Source organism: Periophthalmus magnuspinnatus, chromosome 20 (assembly GCF_009829125.3).
Source record: "Periophthalmus magnuspinnatus isolate fPerMag1 chromosome 20, fPerMag1.2.pri, whole genome shotgun sequence".
Taxonomy (NCBI): domain Eukaryota; kingdom Metazoa; phylum Chordata; class Actinopteri; order Gobiiformes; family Gobiidae; genus Periophthalmus; species Periophthalmus magnuspinnatus.
Genome location: NC_047145.1, coordinates 21,878,132 through 21,897,612, shown reverse-complemented (window position 1 = coordinate 21,897,612; position 19,481 = coordinate 21,878,132). Strand labels below are relative to the sequence as shown.

General features: G+C 39.9%; 2 protein-coding genes and 1 long non-coding RNA gene across 3 annotated transcripts in view; all 3 read left to right on the top strand.

Annotated features, from left to right (window-relative positions):
* zgc:101569 (uncharacterized protein LOC449822 homolog) overlaps nt 1-3,613 on the top strand; it is a 38,241-nt gene extending 34,628 nt beyond the window's left edge. Inside the window, exons 6-7 of the mRNA XM_033985730.2 lie at nt 1,718-1,833; nt 3,089-3,613. Coding sequence (XP_033841621.1) covers nt 1,718-1,833; nt 3,089-3,196 — 224 coding nt within the window. The 3' untranslated portion in view covers nt 3,197-3,613. The remainder of the gene's footprint in view (nt 1-1,717; nt 1,834-3,088) is intronic.
* Nucleotides 3,614-5,788: 2,175 nt separating this feature from the next.
* LOC129457247 (uncharacterized) lies at nt 5,789-10,634 on the top strand. Its single transcript, XR_008649159.1, has 3 exons — nt 5,789-6,209; nt 9,177-9,268; nt 10,587-10,634. It is a non-coding gene; the product is annotated as an uncharacterized LOC129457247 (long non-coding RNA).
* A 1,631-nt stretch (nt 10,635-12,265) lies between these two features.
* Nucleotides 12,266-19,481, top strand: part of bmp6 (bone morphogenetic protein 6) — a 105,740-nt gene continuing 98,524 nt past the window's right edge. The window contains exon 1 of the mRNA XM_033985724.2: nt 12,266-13,044. Within this exon, the coding sequence (XP_033841615.1) occupies nt 12,633-13,044 (412 nt within the window). The 5' untranslated portion in view covers nt 12,266-12,632. The remainder of the gene's footprint in view (nt 13,045-19,481) is intronic.

Sequence of the window (19,481 nt, the reverse complement as noted above, 5' to 3'; positions counted from 1 at the left end):
ATAAAAATCATGTTAAATGAAGTATCAGCATGTACTTTTGCCTTTTTTTACACCTCTATCCATCTGTATTTTTCCTTTGACGTATCAAATAACTGACTGGGAGAATCACGGCGGCTCCTGCGCTCTGATTGGTCGTCTTCGAGGGCGACATAAGCTCATTACCGTAATGACAGTAACATATTTAAAGAGCCTCATGCCTCTGCTTTGAGACGCCGTTTGAATTTACATGAAGCACAATTGGTTGAGGAGTTACGGTGATGGAAAGTCCACAACCGCGAGTCTAACGGCGGCGAGAGCGTCCGACGCTACAGGGTTAAAGTGTCTGTAAGCTCCTGTTTAAGTGGAAGTTTAAACAAAGCATTTAATTTATGTTTTATGTTTTAATACGTTTTCTTCTTCCAACTTATATAAGGATTAATTTGTGAAATGTGCTTTAAGTGAACCCGATACATGTGCTCAAAATACAGAAATGAAGAAAAAAAAAAAGAAAAAGAAAGAAAATGAAAGAAAAAGAAAATAAAAAAAGAAAAAGAAAAATTAAAAAATAAAAAAGAAAGAAAAATAAAAAAGAAAGATAAAATAAAAAATAAGATAAAAAAGAAAGATAAAATAAAATAAAAAATAAAAATAAAATAAAATAAAAATAAAATAAAAAAATAAAATAAAACAAAATAAAATAAAAAACAAAACAAAAAAGTGTAACTGGACTTTAAACCAGACCCACCGGTTGCCGGTGTGATTCCAGCTTTTGTTGTGTCCTTGGGCAGTAATATAATAATGCATCAGTCTTATACATCACTTTTCCAGACGCTCAAGTCACTTTACTTTTTTTATTTATTTTGCAAACTGTAATATTTACAGAGTTCATATTTACAAGTGGGAAAGGAACATTAAGTGGATTTACAAAAGTGAGGGAATGGCAGTTGTCAAAGTAAAGAAAGAACGACTGTAAAAGTCGTAATAATGATGTCAATGGAAAAATAAAAATAAATACATAATAATAATAACAACAATAAACAAAAACTTTAGAATTTCGTGCATTAGTCATTCACTCCACACTCTGCCGGTTGCAGCTGCCCTGGGACAGACTGAGAGAAATGAGGCAGTCAGTCTGCACCACTGACCCCTTCAGCCACCACCAACACACACACACACACACACACACACCACATTCATACTTGGCAATGTGAGTGAAGTGTCTTGCCTAAAGACACAACAACAGTTTTTGCCACTGGCGCCCCCCTGTGGCACCTGGAAATCTCAGCGTTTTCCTGTCCAGGTCCTGACCAGGCCCAGCTGTTAGGCATGATTTTATTTATTTGTTTGTTTGTTTATATTACACTGTATTGTTACTATTTGTATATTTTTTAATCCTTATTGTGTATTTTTTTTTCTTCTTATAAATGCCCATCAAAAGGGGATCTCGGGGTAAAAAGGTGGGAGGTGTGGGGTTTAAAAAGGGGGAAAAAATGCAATTAAACTAACTTCTATAACTGCAGATGACTTCAATACTTGATTTAAAAAAAATATATATGGAAAACCACTGTGTACACATGAACATTAACCAGAAAATGTTTTATTACCTCCTTTTGCAGCTTTGTACAAATATATATTCTCTTATACATGATACATACGCAATATTATCACTTTTTTTTTGTTAAATCTGTATCTGTTTGTGTTATGTGATTTCCTGCACCTGTGTGTGTTTCCTCCACAGCCCTGGAGGTGGCGCTGCAGTTGGCTGAACAGATCAGCTCCTTCCCTCAGCAGTGTCTGAGAGCCGACCGAGCCTCCGCCGTCTACAGCTGCTACGACGCACCGACCTTCACCCAGGTGCAGACATATTAGATTTATATAATGTATGAAAAAAGTATTTAGACGAGTAGATAATACAGATCATTTATAAGAATAATAAACTTAATCATGTGAGACTGTTTTAACACTTGAGGATTTGGCCACAGTCTGTAATTACACTGGAATAATTCAGACAAAACCATAAAAAGTAAAACTGTAAAGCCTTCTAAACTCATTTTGTGAGGATTTGTTGAGATTTGCCAACTTTTTACACAACTAAACAAGGAGTTTTCTAGTTAAAGTTTAAAGACGGTGACAAAATAAGACGATTGTACCACTACTAAGGATCAGTGGAGGAATGTAATGAAGTAAAAGTAGTAAAGCACAATACTTAAGTAAACTCTTTAGGTATCTGGACTTAAGTACTTTTTAAAGTGGGTACATTTTACTTTTACTTCAGTACATTTGAGAGCTGCATCTGTACTTTCTACTCCACTACATTTTTGAACGGGACTGAAAAAGTGTAAAAGTGTTTTTTATTGTGTTGCTGCTGAAAAGGCTGAGGGTTTATTTTTAACACGATCATAATATGAGCAAAAGAAAAATATACAAATAAAAACATAGATTCGGTTGTTTCTGTTGAACAAAATTCAGCAAAATTGTTTTTAAAGTCACTACATTTACACTTTTATCCTCCTGAGACCTGAGCTCTTGTGTGGCTTTATTAATTTCTCTTTGTTGTTTGGGCTGATTGGACCTGATCAGTGTAAAAATAAATAATTATCTTTTTACATTATGATAAAAATGATGTCCACATATGAGGACATTCATTCTATGTTTTAATTATTGTGATAGAACATTTAAATAATGATTTGCAAAAACTGGTGCAGGAAGACACGTTCCTTTACAAAACATGAACATTCTAAACTCTTAAAAAATATTCTAAATTGAACATTTTTGCATTTCTATTCTTCTAAAAATTTGCACTGTGGCCTAGACCCAAAATTTGTTTGTTCGCCAGGTCCTGGGAGGTTAAAAGACTCCAAATCTGCACAAAATACTTTTACTTTTTACTCCTTAAGTATATTTTTTAAACAAGTACTTTCATATTTTTACGTAAGTAGATTTTTTTTGCTGTTTTTACTTTTACTTGAGTATTTTTTTTGCTCCAGTACCTGTATCTTTAACTTAAGTATCTACACTGAGTACTTGTTCCTCCACTGCTAAAGACGAGCACATTAACATCTTTTCTAACTTAATAATAATAATAATAACTAAACTGTTTTGTGTTCAGGCGATGCAGTTTGAGGTGGACCGCGGCCTCCCCGTCGTCCCGTTGGAGAGCGTAGCCGGAGCGTCCCGGTTCAGTTCTGGAGCCGGACGAGGAGGAACCTTCTCTTAGGGCTCAGATTCCAGGACAGATTGTTTTTCATTTATGATAATGATATTCTAATGGACTGTCTCCACAAAGCGGCCTTGTGCGCTTTGCTAAAAAACATGTAATTATGACATAGTTTTGTTACGAGAACAGTTTGGATCTGGAGATTACATTACCAGCGAACGAGTCAAGGCTAAGTGCATGCTAATATGTCAGTGATCCATTTTTGCAATTCTTTTGGTGGTAGTAATAATGCGCAGATGGATATTAAAGCTAACTCTTAAACCGAGCTCTGTCACAAACCATTTAAAGCAGAATTTCTTTCTCTGTGTTTAATGAAAAGGCTCCTCTGCTGGTTCTGTTTCATTTGCAAACGAAAGAAAAAATGTTGCTTTTTCTGTTTAATCTTGTATAAATGTTTTTAAAGTTTCTATATTACGCAAAACTGACTCTTGTGAGGTTTAAGTCGTGTTATAATTCTGTTACCTCCTCAAAAACAGACCTGGAGTAACTTTATTATTAGTCTGTACATCACCAAAGCTCAAAATGCTCCGTTCCACCTTGTGATGTCACGAAGTGGTAGTTTTCAAGTTAACAGCTCCTTTTACCTTTAGTTCAGTCGAAATAAGTGGCAATTCCAGGACTGAAATGATCCAAATGATTCTAGAAATGAAGGATGTGTGCAGTTTAAAAACACAGTGGAGCACTTCCTGTATTACCACATGATGACATCACAAGGTGGAACAGGGTGTTTTCAGTTTGAGAGAAGAACTCAGAGGACTAAATTTGCAGGGTTTGTGTGTTAAACATGTGTGAATGAAACAAAAAAAACACAACTCCAGGTCTGTTTGTGACGAGGAAACAACTTTAGAAATAATACGGGCCTTTAAACATCAGCTCAAGTTATTTGTAATAGAATTTTGTTTTGTCACGTATTACAGATCTATATATGTTTTCTTTTTGCATTTCTAAACCACAGACTGTATAAAAAAAGTGGACTAAGTGAGTGTGACGTCACCCACAGCGTTCGGCTTCAGTCAAATGACGCTCATCGAGGCCAGAGCGGTTATAGCGGCGAATTTGGAGCTGAATTCTGACCACAAGTATCACAGCAACCAAAGAGCCAATCCAAAGCGAGGCTGTTGAAGGTAACGCCCCTTCCTGTCCGCACCGCTGGTTTAGCAACGCTGTCAATCAAACCTGTTGCTAACGCTAACAGGAGCGACCTCGGGGGAAAGAAGGCGCCTGATTTGTCTGTTGATTTGATTTACAGACACAATAGTGAAATAAAAACCCCAGGATCACGTGGAGCGAGTTAATATGAACATTTAAGAGCAAAATGACGAATCTGACAGCAGCAGATACAGAGAGAGGTGTGCCAGTTTTTCAATAGAAAGTGAATTGGAGCCAGAGTCGATGGAGCAGGAAGCGCGCACATGATCACTTCCTGTTTGTAAAGCGGCGGTTAGCAGGTTAGCTATGTCCATTTATATATACAGTCTATGCTATAAACACCTTCTTTCTGTAAACGTCAGCAGCGTCTTTCCTCCTCCAGCTTCTTCTTCTTCTTCTTCTTCTTGAGTTTCAGATTCTCCTCACACACATATGAAGAGTGTGGCTGTTTTTCTAAGTCCCGTCGTTGAAACCCAGTCTTTCCCGGGGCACGTGTGACTGTGACCCTGCTGTAACTCCTCCTCTGTTTTGGAGGATCAGCTTTTTTCTCTGATGTGTGCCAGGTGTGGGCGGTCCTTCTGTTTGGAAACTCACCTCCCCAAATGCACACAAGCTTTATTTTTTTACGTGATTTTCCTTTGACCTTTCTGCCGCCGTGTAGTTGCTTCTAAAAGATCCCACTGAAAGGAGAAAGGGAACCAAAAATAACAGGTCAAAGTAACAAATGTGCTCTAATATTACTGTGGTGAAGTTGATTTTGGGAACATGGATTTTAACTTGATTATTTATTTCATACTTAAAGCTCCTGCATTATGTGATCTTTAAATCATGTTATAATCATCAAAAACAGACCTGGAGTTGTGTTTTGTTTCATTCACACATGTTAGAGTAACACTTTATCATTAGTCTGTTACACCTCCAAAGCTCAAAATGCTCTGTTCCACCTTGTGATGTCATCAAGTGGTAGTTTTTGCCCTCAGTGGATTAATGAGATTATGTCCTTTATGAAAGAAGAGAAGATTAGGTATTCCAAGAAGCCAACCCCTTCCCTTTATTTTTATTTTACATTTTTATATTTTATTTGTATATATTTTTTATATTTTATTTTTTTTATATTTTATTTATATTTTTTTTATATTTTATTTTATTTATTTTATTTTTATTTATTTTATTTTATATGTTTGTGTTTTTTTGTGTGTGTGTCTTATACCTTTTATTTTATTTTTTTTATTTTATTATTTTATTTTTTTCTGTGCTTGTTTTGTTTTTTACTTTTTATTGCATTTATTTAATCTGTGACGCTCTTTGTATTTGTTCACTCAAGGTCTGTGTGAAAAATGAAACTAAAAAGGTAGTTTTCAAGTTAACAGCTCCTTTTTTTTTTTTTTTTTTTTACCTTTTGTTCAGTAAAGATTTGCAATTCCAGGTCTGAAATGATCCAAATTATTCTAGTGAAGGTGTGTGGAGTCCTGTATTACCACATGATGACATCACAAGGTGGAACAGAGTGTTTTCAGTTTAAGAGAAGAACTAAATATGCAGGTTTGTTTGTGTGTTAAACATGTGTGAATGAAACAAAAACCACAGCTCCAGGTCTGTTTGCGACGAGGAAACGACATGACAACACTGATCAAACGTTTTACCTTGATTATTTTGCATTTATTTATTTATTTTTTCACTCTTTCTGCTGCGTTGTCGTATTTTGTGCACAGGGGAGAGATAGTCCAGAGCCAGACGAGGACCTCATGAGTTTGAGGAGTTGTCCGTCTAGACAGTGTGATGACAGGACACACACCGCTGTTTAATGCTGCGGACTCCTCCCTGAGCTTCCACAACACACCACCTGCCCTCCGCTGCCAGGGAAGTGAGTCAAAGCACATGGATAAGTGTTTGGTTAATGTTTCAGTCGGGCTTCCTCTTCCCTGTTTTGGAATGAGGTGCGTGGCAGTGGTAGCGGCGGCAGTAGCGGCGACAACAGCGGCAGCGGTTTCAGGAGCGGATGACGTCATGAGGAGAGGCCGTATAAGGAAGGCAAAGTCACATAAAGAGACAAAGAGAAATAAAATGACCAGTTTGATGACACATAATGTAACAATTTTAATGTAGTTGAGCAAAGTTTTAATATTTTTTATTCGTGGACAGAACCATAATGCAAAAAAAATGTAATAAAATCTGAAAAAGCTGTAGCAACAATAGTGCTGCTGACCATAGACTGTTTATATAAATGGATGTAGCTAACATGCTAGCCGCGCGGTCCAAACAGGAAGTGATCATGTGCGCGCTTCCTGCGCCAACTCTGGCTCCAATTCACTTTCTATTGAAAAACTGTCCTCTCTCTGTACCTGCTGCTGTCAGACTCGTCATTTTGGTCTTAAATGTTTGTATTAACCCTCTACGTGATCCTGGGGTTCATTTTTTTTTTAATTTACTTTTTTTTTTTTTTTTTTTTTTTATTATTATTTTTTTTTTATTTTGAGTTTGTTTTTTTTTGTTTTTGTTTTTTTTTTTAGGGGGAGTTTTTAAGTAATTTTTTACTTTTTTATTTTGAGTTTGGTTTTTTTTAGTTTATTTTCTTTATTTTTTGTTATTTTAAGTTTTTTTTGTTTTAGTTGTTTTGAGTTGTTTTTTTTATTTTGTTTCTTTTAATTTGTATTTTTTTGTTATTATGAGGGTTTATTTTTTATTTTATTTTCTTTATTTTATTTTTTTTGTTATTTTGAGGTGTTTTTTTTTTTTTTTTTTTTTTTTTGAGATTTTTTTTATTTTTTTTTTTAATTATTTTGAGTTTATTTTTCAGTGTTCCTAAGCGCCCGCTCCCTGATAAACCAGCGGTGCGGACAGGAATGGACTTTAACTTCAACAGCCTCGCTCCTGATTGGCTCTTTGGTTGCTATGATACTCACGGTCGGAATTCCAAATATGAAACTGCTAATAACTGCTAGCCTCGATGAGCTGAACGCGGTCGGTGACGTCGCACTCACTTAATCCACTTCTTTAAACAGTCTGTGGTCCTGTGGCTCAAACCTCAAGATGTGGAGTAACATTGGGTCAAATGCAGAAGATAAATTCCCTTAAGGAGATCAAAAATGTACTCTAGCGCCCCCTTTTTACATTTGTGGCATCAGTAAATTGTCTAATACCAGTTTGAGTGCTCCGGAAATGTTTCATAAAGTAAAATATATAACTAATGAGTGACGTAATGGCAGATCGGTTCACACTTTTGCCTTGTAGCGATAAGTTTGACATTTCAGTTCTCAGGCCCCTCGTGTTTCCTGCCCTAAAGCGACAGAAGGGGAGAGAATGAATGTAGAAAACGAAAGTAATTACAAAGTTTTAGCTAGTTTTACCATCACGTAAAACTGAATAGACAGCGTGTTAAAACTGCGTAATCGTAGTAGTGCCGATATATTGCGTATACATTGAAATTATTGTAATGTTCGTGTTTTGTTTCACACACATTTTAATTAAAACTTGTGGATTTTAAAAGGAGATGTTATTGCTCCAGAGAGTTTAACAGTCTGGCATTAAAACTACTGTATCTATAGGGCGGCAGTGTTTATCCGTTGATCTGAAGGTTGGTAGTTCGAATTCCGCTCTCTCGCTGTCGTCGTGTCCTTGGGCGAGACACTTGACCCGTCTCGTTCCCAGCGTCTCCGCAAGAGAAACACCTGTGAGTTAATTACTGGGTTTCAGATGACATCACGACTTATTATATTTAACACCGATGGGAAAAGATCAAATGAATACTGTTAAAATGGAGATATATTTTGTAACACAGGGACGTTTTGAGTTTAGTCGCTGAAAGAACTCGTCAGGTTTAACATTTGTGAATTTAAAAACTGTCTCTTGTCCCCATCTGGAAGTATAACACCACCACATTCTAGTATCTGAAAACCACCAATAATAAAAAGATCGATTATGATTAATTTATGTATGTATGTCTGTGTATATATATATGTATTTTTTCTCTTTTTTCAGCTGAATGGGAAGTTTAAACAAAGCATTTAATTTATGTTCTAATGGAAGATAGAAGTGAGATTTAATACGTTTTTTTCCTTCCACTCCTTTTTGAGCTTCTACAGGAACAAATGTGCTCGAAATGAATTAAATAAATGAAGTGAATGATTAAGATTAACGCCATACTGTGACACATTCCAGGCAAAATCATAACATCTCCATGGACACCTGAAATGTTCCATAGTGATGAGATTCAGGTCCTATATTACGCAAAACTGACTCTTGTGAGCTTTAAGTCATGTTCTAATGCTGTTACCTCCTCAAAACCTCACACCTGGAGCTGTGTTTTGTTTGATTCACACATGTTTGAGTAACACTTTATTATTAGTCAAACCTTAAAACGCTCTGTTCCACCTTGTGATGTCATGAAGTGGTAGTTTATTTTAAGATAACAGCTCCTTTTTCCTTTAATTCAGTCGAGATAAGTGGTGATAATTCCAGAGCTGAAATGATCCAAATGATTCTAGAAATGAAGGTGCGTGGAGTTTAAAAACACAGTGGAGCACTTCCTGTATCACCACATGATGACATCACAAGGTGGAACAGAGCGTTTCCAGTTTGAGACAAGAACTCAGCCTAAATCTGCAGGGTTTGTGTGTTAAACATGTGTGAATGAAACAAAAAAAAAACACACAACTCCAGCTCTGTGACGAGGAAACACAGAATCAGAGAGTAGTTTAATACCGGCCCTTTAAATCTTAAATTGGTTTGCCTGGTGTGGAGCAGCAAATTCCTTGTACATTTATTTAGCACGACAAGCGCCGCCGCTGACCTGTGTAATGTTTAAACATGTCTTCAACGCTGTTTGTTACAGAGCTGCTTCAAATTTCACGTTTCTTCCCAACCCCAAAGACCTGCCCGAGGTTTGACGCGAACGCCAGAAGACAGGAAGCAGGAGATCTCAGGGTAATAAAGAAACTCAATCTACTTTTTTGGTGGGATTAAAACAAGGAAAGAAATATTTCAAATGCTACAGACCGAGGCTCGCTGCATAAGCATAACTGTAAATCAGACGCGAGCTCTTACTCAAATAAATGGGGGATTGTGGTCCAAGTTAAACTAAAAAGAGGAAATGAATTGGTTCTGTGAGCGTAGTGCTTCTGTCAGATGCTTGAATTGTTACGGTAGAAGTACATCTATAGACAGGCCGGTGTGCGGAGTATTCTATTAGAACAACCCATAAAAGCAAGGACGACGGAAATGTTCCACACTGTTGTTTTTTTTTTAATGTCTATTTAAGGTCCAATATTACGCAAAATTGACTCTTGTGAGGTTTAAGACATGTTATAATTTTGTTACCGCATCAAAAATAGACCTGGAGTTGTGTTTTGTTTCATTCACACATGTTTGAGTAACACTTTATTATTAGTCTGTTACATCTCCAAAGCTCAAAATGCGACGTTCCACCTTGTGATGTCATCAAGTGGTGGTTTTCAGCTACATTTTACCTTTAGTTCAGTAGAGTTGGGCAATTCCAGAGGTGGAATTATGGTGCAGGGTGGATGCTGGATGGGGAGAGGTGGAGGGTAGAGGGTGCAGGGGGCAGAGAGGAGGTTGTGTGGTGCAGGTTGGAGAATAGACAGTGGAGTGGGCAGGGTGGATGGTTGATGGTGGAGGGTGCAGGGCAGTTGGTTGATGATGGAGTGTGCTGGGCGCAAGGTGGAGGATTGAGGGTAGAGGTGGAGGGTGCAGGGGGCAGAGTGGTGGATAGACAGTAGAGGGTGGAGGATAGACAGTGGAGGGTGGAGGGTAGACAGTGGAGGGTAGAGGGTGCAAGGTGGTGGATAGACAGTGGAGGGTGGAAGGTAGAGGGTGCAAGGTGGAGGATAGACAGTGGAGGATGGAGGATAGACAGTGGAGGATTGAGGGTGCAGGTTAGAGAATAGGGAGTGGAGAATAGACAGTGCAGGGTGCAGGGTGGATGGTTGATGGTGCAGAGCCATTGGTGGATGATGGAGGATTGAGGGTGCAGGTTAGAAAATAGGGAGTGTAGGATAGACAGTGGAGGGTGCAGGGTGGATGGTTGATGGTGCAGGGCCGTTGGTTGATTATGGAGGGTGTTGGGTGCAGGGTGAAGGGTTGAGGATGCAGGGTGGATGGTTGATGGTGCAGAGCCGTTGGTTGATGGTGGAGGGTGCTGGGTGCAGGGTGGAGGTGCCGGGTGGAGGGTGTAGGGCCCTTGGTATGCGGGGCTTTGATGCTGCTCCTCACTCTTCACTCACAGATAAGATAAAGAGTCGGAGCAGACGCCGCGGTGGAGCAAATACACCACCTCAAGAGTTTATCAGACCATCGACTTCAGAGACAGAGACATAACACAGGTCAGAGAGGAAGAAGAAGAGACAACAGGTCAGAGAGGAAGAAAGAGACGAAAAGACATAACAAAGGTCAGGCCTCGAGAAAGAAAGACGAAAAGAAAAAAGAACGAAAGAATTTTGATAGTGGGAGTTTTATATATCCTGGTTTAGCTCACACAGTCACAGAAACATGGGACTGAACTGGGACGGAAATGAAATCTGGACTGAAGCTGTGAAAAGGATCAAAGAAACAGATATGAACCAATACTGAAACTAGTATCGAAACTAGATACTCATCTGAGCAGGAATCGATACTGAAAGAGTCCCATTCACAAACAAATGAATCTGTCCCGAAGAGATTTAGAATAAACAAGTATAAGCCAGGACTGAACCGGGTCTAAACTGGGACTAAACCGGGACTGAACCAGGACTGAACCAGAACTAAACCAGGACTAAACCAGGATTAAATGAGGACTAAACCGGGGCTAAACCGGGGCTAAATCAGGATTAAATCAGGACTAAATCAGGACTAAATCAGGACTAAACCAGGACTGAACCAGGATAATACAAACGTACACCAGCCCTCTGCTCATATAAAAACTCTTATTTACATATTGATGCTTAATTTTGAATTTGTATTATTTTTCATTGACAAATCCTGTCAAACAGTTGAACTTGTTTAGTGTTTCCATTGTCTAAGTAATGGATGGATTTTTACTTTACATAATTTGAATTTCCAGGTATCTGTACTTTACTTAAGTACATTTTACAGTGGATGCTTTTTACTTTTACTTGAGCAGTATCTGTACTTTCTACCCCACTACATTTTTTACGGGACTGAAAAGTACTTTTCATCTGATTTGAGGGGTTATTTTTACCATGTTCGTGGAAACATCCTGACTAAAGTTTAAGCTTCAGCAAAAATAAATACACAAAATTCATAACAAAAATTAAAACATTGATTCATTATGTTACTGTGACCAAAATATATCTCTATAAATGAACAGCACTTGTGTGAAATACTTTTACTTTTTACTCCTAAAGTATATTTTTAAACAGGTACTTTAATACTTTTACTTCAGTAGATTTGTTCATGTGATACTTTCACTTAAATACCTGAGTACTTCATCCACCGCTGGAATCCGCTGCTATTTTCGAGTCCATCGTCAGGGGTCGTGCCTCAACTGAGGAAACACGGAGCGGTCAAACTGTTTGGACATTGAGCTGAAGTGACCAGACCCTTTACAGACGGAGAACTCCACAGATATGACACTTAAACACCTTCAGCGACTGGAAATTCATATTCACTCCAACTGTTTTTATGTTTAACGCAGTTGTATTTACCCCCAAACAGACAAATTACATTTAAACTCCACATTTTTGCGATTTATATTCATATATTCTCGTGAGACGACGTTAAACTGCGCGGATATTTGTCATTTAACCACAAATTAACCACAACTAAAGCGTAGAAATGTCAGAGTTCCCGTTTTTAAGGCAGTTGTGAGCTCCACCTCTGGTCGTTGCGCGCGGAGTGGGCGGTTTCTGGACTTTTACGCACGCGGCGCACGCAACATATTATGGACTGCAACCTGCTGATTCCTCTGAGTGGAGCCTGTAGTGGCAGGAGACCGTCACTTGGACCAACAGGGGCAATAACGAAACCCGAGTCTGTGCGTAAAAGGAAACAAAAACGCAGCAGGAATGGCCTCTTTACGCAGGAGTTCTGTGCGTCCGCTGGATTTTATACTGGTAAAAGTTTGATACATTTTCACGTGTTTCATCCTCACGTGCCAAAAACGCGCAGCTGGGGTAAGAAATGAAAGCAAGTGCGTCGCTCCTGTGTAGATCTTGTTTACGGGAGGTTTCCAAATGGCTTGACGCACGAGTCTTTCTTCGCGTCTGATCACCGCAGATAACAGCCGGACTTTGGCTTCAATTCCTCGGACTTTTCCCCCGTTTGGGCCGTCACCATGAGAGGCTGCTGGCTCTGCGTCCTCGGGCTGTGGTGGAGCGCGTACTACTGCAGCGTGCCAGTCTCCGGGAGGAACAACTTCTCTCTGGATGGGACCAACGAGGTTCACCCGGGGTTTGTCCACAGGAGACTGAGGACGCACGAAAAACGGGAGATGCAAAAGGAGATTCTATCCATACTGGGGCTCCCGCACAGACCCAGACCGCATTTGTCCCACGGGAAGTTCAACTCCGCGCCGCTCTTCATGTTGGACTTGTACAACACTATATCGAGCGAGGAGAAAAGCCAAGTGGAAGGAGTTTTGGACCGGTACAGCCCGATGAGAACGACGCAAAGTCCGCACATGGCCACGTTCCAGGAAACTGCCTTCCTAAATGACGCGGATATGGTGATGAGCTTTGTCAATTTAGGTAAGAAATCCACGGCAGCTTCTTCAAATCTCGTGCCTAATTGCGCTCTGGTCCGCGGCTGTCTCGAGCTCAAAGTGGGAACAGGTGTCGGACACACACATGCCTCTTTTCTCTTTCCTCTGTCAGACACACACATGCCTCTTTTCTCTTCCTCTGTCAGACACACACATGCCTCTTTTCTCTTCCTCTGTCAGACACACACATGCCTCTTTTCTCTTTCCTCTGTCAGTTCTACAGCAGCTTGTGGTTTACAGCTGGTCTCAGTGGAAGCTACGTGGTGTGGAAATCACTGTTCAGTCCTTTAAGTTCATTTTAAGAGCAATATCTCTCCCTCTTGTGACTTTTACATCTTTTATTACCTATTAAATCCTGCTTAGATTTGGCATAAATGATGGTATACTGTCTAAAGGTGATATTTGAGTGTTTTCGTCCGTTTTGGTACTGATGAAATGATGGTTTGTACTCGCTTCATTGATAAAAACACTTAGAAAATTATATGTATTTGAAGCCTAAGTTTTGTGATTAAGCACCTCCATGTATTCCTTTGGTTTTAGAAAAGTAACTGTAATCTGAATACTGCCAAATGAAAGAAGAACTGCACTGGAATACTCAAAAAAAGTACTCAAAATTTGCAATCTGAGCCCGTATTCTTGGTTACTTCCCAACACTAGTCGTACTTTTCCCTCGTCTCAAGCCCAGACAAACCATTTCCAGAGCATCTGATTTGATTCTTCTTCTTCTTTTAAACATATTTAACTGGAAAAGCACCAACACTTCACACTGACAGCAGTTTACATCACTTTCCGCAGTTTGTCGTCCATATTTGTGACTGAATTAGCTAAAAACGCCGCACACCAGATGTAGTCCAGCCTCGTAAATCTCCAACCTAAACTGTTCCTTTTGCATAATTCGGTTTGATTATCTCAATCCCACAGTAATTCATGCTCTGTTTCTTACATACCCGTCTTCCATGGCTCATTTCTTGTCCCCAAAGCCTGCGGTCAGCCCCTCTCCTTTGCATTTCCCCGTGATTTACATCCATATGGGGAAAAAATGATTCCCAAACCATCTCGCATCTCACACCACCACTGGTATTTTGTGTGTTAAAGCGCTATTCCTACTTTGGACTTGCGGTTTGAGTGTGTAAATTCTCTTGTGATGTTTGTGTTAGCGGAGGAGATAGGCTGTAATTAGCTCTAGTGACGATAAAGAGGAACGTTTTAATTACAATGGGTTAGGAACATGAAAGCACAGAGCCCTTCCTTCCATTAGCAAGTCCACTGTTTACTGCTGTACTATAAACAGGCCGGCATCGGATAAACACCAGGGCCACGGAGATGGATGGAGACGACGTTGGGAACATAAAGGTTTTGTCATGTGAAAACGTCTGAAGCTTTTGTGGTGTAATTTTAGATCGGTCTTGTTTTTAAGTGACATTTTTAGTTGAATTAATTGAGTTAAAGGTCCTATAATTACGCAAAACTGGCTCTTGTGAGGTTTAAGTCATGTTATAAAGCTGTTACCTACTCAAAAATAGACCTGGAGTTGTGTTTTGTTTCATTCACACATGTTTGAAAAAGTAAACAGACTAATAATGAAGAGTTACTCAAAGTTTAAAACGCTCTGTTCCACCTTGTGATGTCACGAAGTGGTAGTTTTCAAGCTTCTTTTACGTCTTAGTTCAGTAGAAATAGCCAATTCCAGGTCTGAAATTATCCGAATGATTCTAGAAATGAAGGTGTATGGAGTTTAAAAACACAGTGAAGCACTTCCTGTATTACCACACAATGACATCACAAGGTGGAACAGAGTGTTTTCAGTTTGAGAGAAGAACTCAGCGTAAATCTGCAGGGTTTGTCTGTTAAACATGTGCGAATGAAACAAAAAAAAAAACACAACTCCAGGTCTGTTTGTGATGAGGAAATAGATCAGAAAACAGTGTAATATGAGTTGTTTAATGATATACCATGGAACATTCCTTCAAAGCTTTAAAATCTCCATGGAGACAAGCAGGAGTGTTGTCAGTTTGAGAGAAAAACTCAGCCTAAATACGCAGAGTTTGTGTTAAACATCCAGGTATGTTTGTGATGAGGAACCATTATAACAGAAAATAGTGTAATATGGGCCCTTTAAACGCCTACAGGAGCCCAAGAGGGACATGCTGTGGTCTGTGGAAAAATCTAGTTATTCTTCATAATATTTAATTGGTCCCAAAGTCAGATAGTGTTTACACTGTATCTGTCAGTCAAATCGTGGTGAAGTGCTCGCTGTGGGCGGAGACACCTGGTTAAGTCCCAGCTGAGTCCTGACTTCATTCTGGTTTATTTCCTGTTTAGTCCTGACCAGAGACTGTTTATATAAATGGACATAGCTAACCTGTTAGCCGCGGCGTTCCAGCTCCGTCAACTCTGGCTCCAGTTCACTTTCTATTGAAAAACTGTCCCCTCTCTCTGTACCTGCTGCTGTCAGACTCGTCATTTTGGTCTTAAATGTTCGTATTAACCCTCTACATGATCCTGGGGTTAATTTTTTTTTGTTATTTTTGAGTTTTTGTTTGTTTTTTTTGTTATTTTGAGGGTTTTTTTCTTTTTTTTATTATTATTATTATTATTTTTTTAATTATTATTATTTTGAGTTCTTTTTTTTAATTATTATTATTTATTTTATTTTTTTAGTTTTGTTATTTTGAGGTTGATTTTTTTTTTTCTTTTAGTTTTTTTGTTATTTTTATTTTTTGTTATTTTTAGTTTTTTTTTTTTTTTTTAGTTAATTTTTTTTTTGTTATTTTGACTTGGGTTTTTTTTGGTTTTTTTTAAATTTAATTTTCTTTTTTTTTTCTTTTTTTTTTTTAACTGTGTCCTCTCTCTGTACCTGCTGCTGTCAGACTCGTCATTTTGGTCTTAAATATTCGTATTAACCCTCTACATGATGCTGAGGTTTTTATTTCACTATTGTGTCTGTAAATCAAGATATGAACATTAATAACAGACAAATCAGGTCCTTCTTTCCCTGAGGTCACTCCCGCTAGCGTTAGCAACAGGTTTGATTGACAGTTGCTAAGTCTCCACTCACTTAGTCCACGTCTTTAAACCGTCTATGGTCCTGACTCAGTCCTGGTTTAGTTTTTTTTTTTTTTTTTTGGCATTGTAAAGGTTCCTTCCTGTTTTATCCCTGTCAATTATTCTGAAAAGCCGATTTTGCGGTTTAAAATCTTCCAAGTATCCTCCATATTGACCTTTAAATGTTTAGATTCACAAATGCAAACTACGTATTATCTCTAACCACAAACCAAACCCCACGTCTTCCATCGTGTCCAGCGTTTTTACAAAGTGCACCTGTAAAGTCTATATCATGGCTCGGACCCAGCTCGTGTGGTCTCACTGCTGCAGCCGCGCAATGCCACACATGAAGAAGAGTGAAGCTGCCGGTCGGAGAAGAAGTCAAACGCTTCTTGCTTCTTATTGGTCCTCTGTGTATTTGTGTTGCAACATGTGATGATGAAAACCAGATCTGCAGACGGGAGCGGGGCAGTTTGTTGGGGCTCAGATGTTGGCTCCCGCGTGGGGGTGTGAGCGTTCAGGGGTTTCAGCTTCCTGTTTATCGCCGCCATTTTGAGCACTATTTTACCACTTAAAAAGATGGAATATTTAGTTTTGAGTAGTTAATTGCTACGGTAACTGCGCTCTATTTTCATGAGTCTGAAATATTGTGGTGTATAGAGGTAGTAGCAGAGGACGTCACCCACAGCGTTCAGCTCCAGTCAAATGAAGCTAATCCAGGCTAGCGGTTATAGCGGCTAATTTGGAGCTGAGTTGCATAATTTGAATCGTGATCGCGAGTATCATAGCAACCAAAGAGCCAATCTGGAGCGAGGCTGTTGAAGGTAAAGCCCCTTCCTGCCCACACCACTGGTTTAGCGGGGAGCGGCCACTTGGCAACGCTGTCAATCAAACCTGTTGCTAACGCTACCGGGAGTGACCTCGGGGAAAGAAGGCGCCTGATTTGTCTGTTATTAATGTTCATATCTTGATTTACAGACACAATAGCGAAATAAAAACCCCAGGATCATGTAGAGGGTTAATACGAACAATTAAGACAAAAATGACGAGTCTGACAGCAGCAGGTACAGAGAGAGGACACAGTTTTTCAATAGAAAGTGAATTGGAGCCAGAGTCGATAGAGCAGGAAGTGCACATATGATCACTTCCTATTTGGATCGCAGCGGCTAGCACGTTAGCTACGTCCATTTATATATACAGTGGTCTCTCGCTATATCGTGGTTCCTTTTTTTTAGCGCAATTTTTCACGCTTTTTCACATCGTCTGAACGTGCATTGTGTCCTGCGTCCTGATTGGCTGTTGGACTGTAGACCATTGTGTCGTGCGTCCTGATTGGCTGTTGGACTGTAGACCATTGTCCATCAGTCTCCTCCGTGCCGTGTCTCCTGTCCAGTACAGAATGTGTTCAGACAAATTTACATAAACGTTGGATCTCAGTGTGACTCTGAAGCGCTGTACGTTTGCGATTCGTTTTCTCCTCGACAAAACCCACAACGTCGATGAAACGTTCTGCACCGACAAAGACGCCTACGAAGGTTTGAACTTTGAGAGAGTTTAAACGAGAGAGAAATGTGAGAAAATGTTAACGCCTGTGTGAGAAAAGTGTATAAAGTGTGTGGTGAGGGGTTTTACAGACAAAAAAACATAGAATAATTGTATTGATTCTTGCTCAGATGAGTTCTAGTTTGAGTATGAGTCTTTGTTTCTCTGGCGACTCGAGTTTATACCCCACACTTCTGACACATCTGTTCCACTTCGCGTCGATCGATCTCACATTTCGTTCTCGCGGCGACTGGGTCTTGCGTTGCCTTCTCCTCAGCCCTGTACACATAGTCCTAACCTAGCTGCTGTTTTGGAGCAGGGACTGTTTCCTCCACAAATGTGATTGTAATTAATGCGAGACGGGGCCAAGGATCCCCATCTGCTTTGCAAATAAGTCCTCGCACGACTACTGTGTGTCATCACTGGCCCAATTGGTTTTTAATGCACCTCTCGCTCCAACTGGGTAAAGTAACGTTGATAGAGTTCTGGTTGTTTTCATGAGTGGGTGGTCCGTCTTAAATCTGGATGTCATATGTGGGGGCTACAAATTAGAAAATCAAGATAAATTTAACTGTGAAATGGCAACGCAGCCAAGGAATCTGTCTAAACTAATGACAAATAGGAGCTGGGGTCTGCTGTAATGTATCCGGGACATTCCTCAGTATTAATCAGAGAGAAATTGGATTACCTGGATTAGAGCGTTACAACATCCTCCTCCAGTGTTGGGAAAAAGACTTTGAAAATGGATTTATTTAAATGGAAAATAGTCATGTTTTTATTTAGAAGTTTTCCACCAGTGTAAACGGAGACGATACGGAGACGATACAGACGGGACACAGAGACGACACAGAGGGGACACAGAGACGACACAGACAGGACACAGAGATGACGAAAGAGAAAGACTGAGACATACAGAGAGAGAGAGATTGAAAGAGAAAGCTACACATAGAGTGAGTCACACAGAGAGAGAGAGACAGAGAGCAAGACACAGAGAGATATAGAGAGAGACTGAGAGAACATGACACAGAGAGAGACTGAGAGAGCATGACAGAGAGAGAGAGAGAGAGAGAGACTGAGCGAGCATGACACAGAGAGAGAGAGAACATGACACGGAGAGAGAGAGACAGAGAGAGCATGACACAGAGAGAGAGAGACTGAGAGCATGACACAGAGAGAGAGAGAGACAGAGAGAGCATGATACAGAGAGAGAGACAGAGAGAGCATGACACAGAGAGAGAGAGACTGAGAGAGCATGACACAGAGAGAGAGACAGAGAGACACCATCATTGGTTGAGCGGTCAGGTCCACTAACCCACAGGTTGGATGGACGGTTGGATGAAGACTGTCCATTGTGTCCTTGGGCAAGACACTTAACCCACCTCACCCCAGTGTGTGTGTGTGTGTGTGTGCGCACTGTGTATGAATGTGTGTGTGTCGTTCCTTGATGTAAAACACTTTCGAGTGACTTGAAGGTGTAAAAGTTCTATATAAAAACACGTGACCATTTACGATTCATTATTTTTAGACATGACCCGGTCTGACTAAACGCAGTTACACACAGTGAGTTCTGATTTCAGGTACTTGTACTTCGTTACTTTCCTCACACACGTCCAAATTAAAAGCCCAGGGCAGAGGGACAGTGGCAGTGATTTACGCCTCCTGTCTGATCCTGATGTGTTTCGCAGCCAGAGTTCAGATAGAGAGCTCATTTTGGGCCTGTATCCTCCAGGGGCACAGACAGATTTAAGAGCCCCAGAGTTACATGGAGTCTCCAGTGAGCGCTCTGCGGGCCATATGTCTCCGCGTGATTCATGTCCAACACTTGTTCAACCAGCC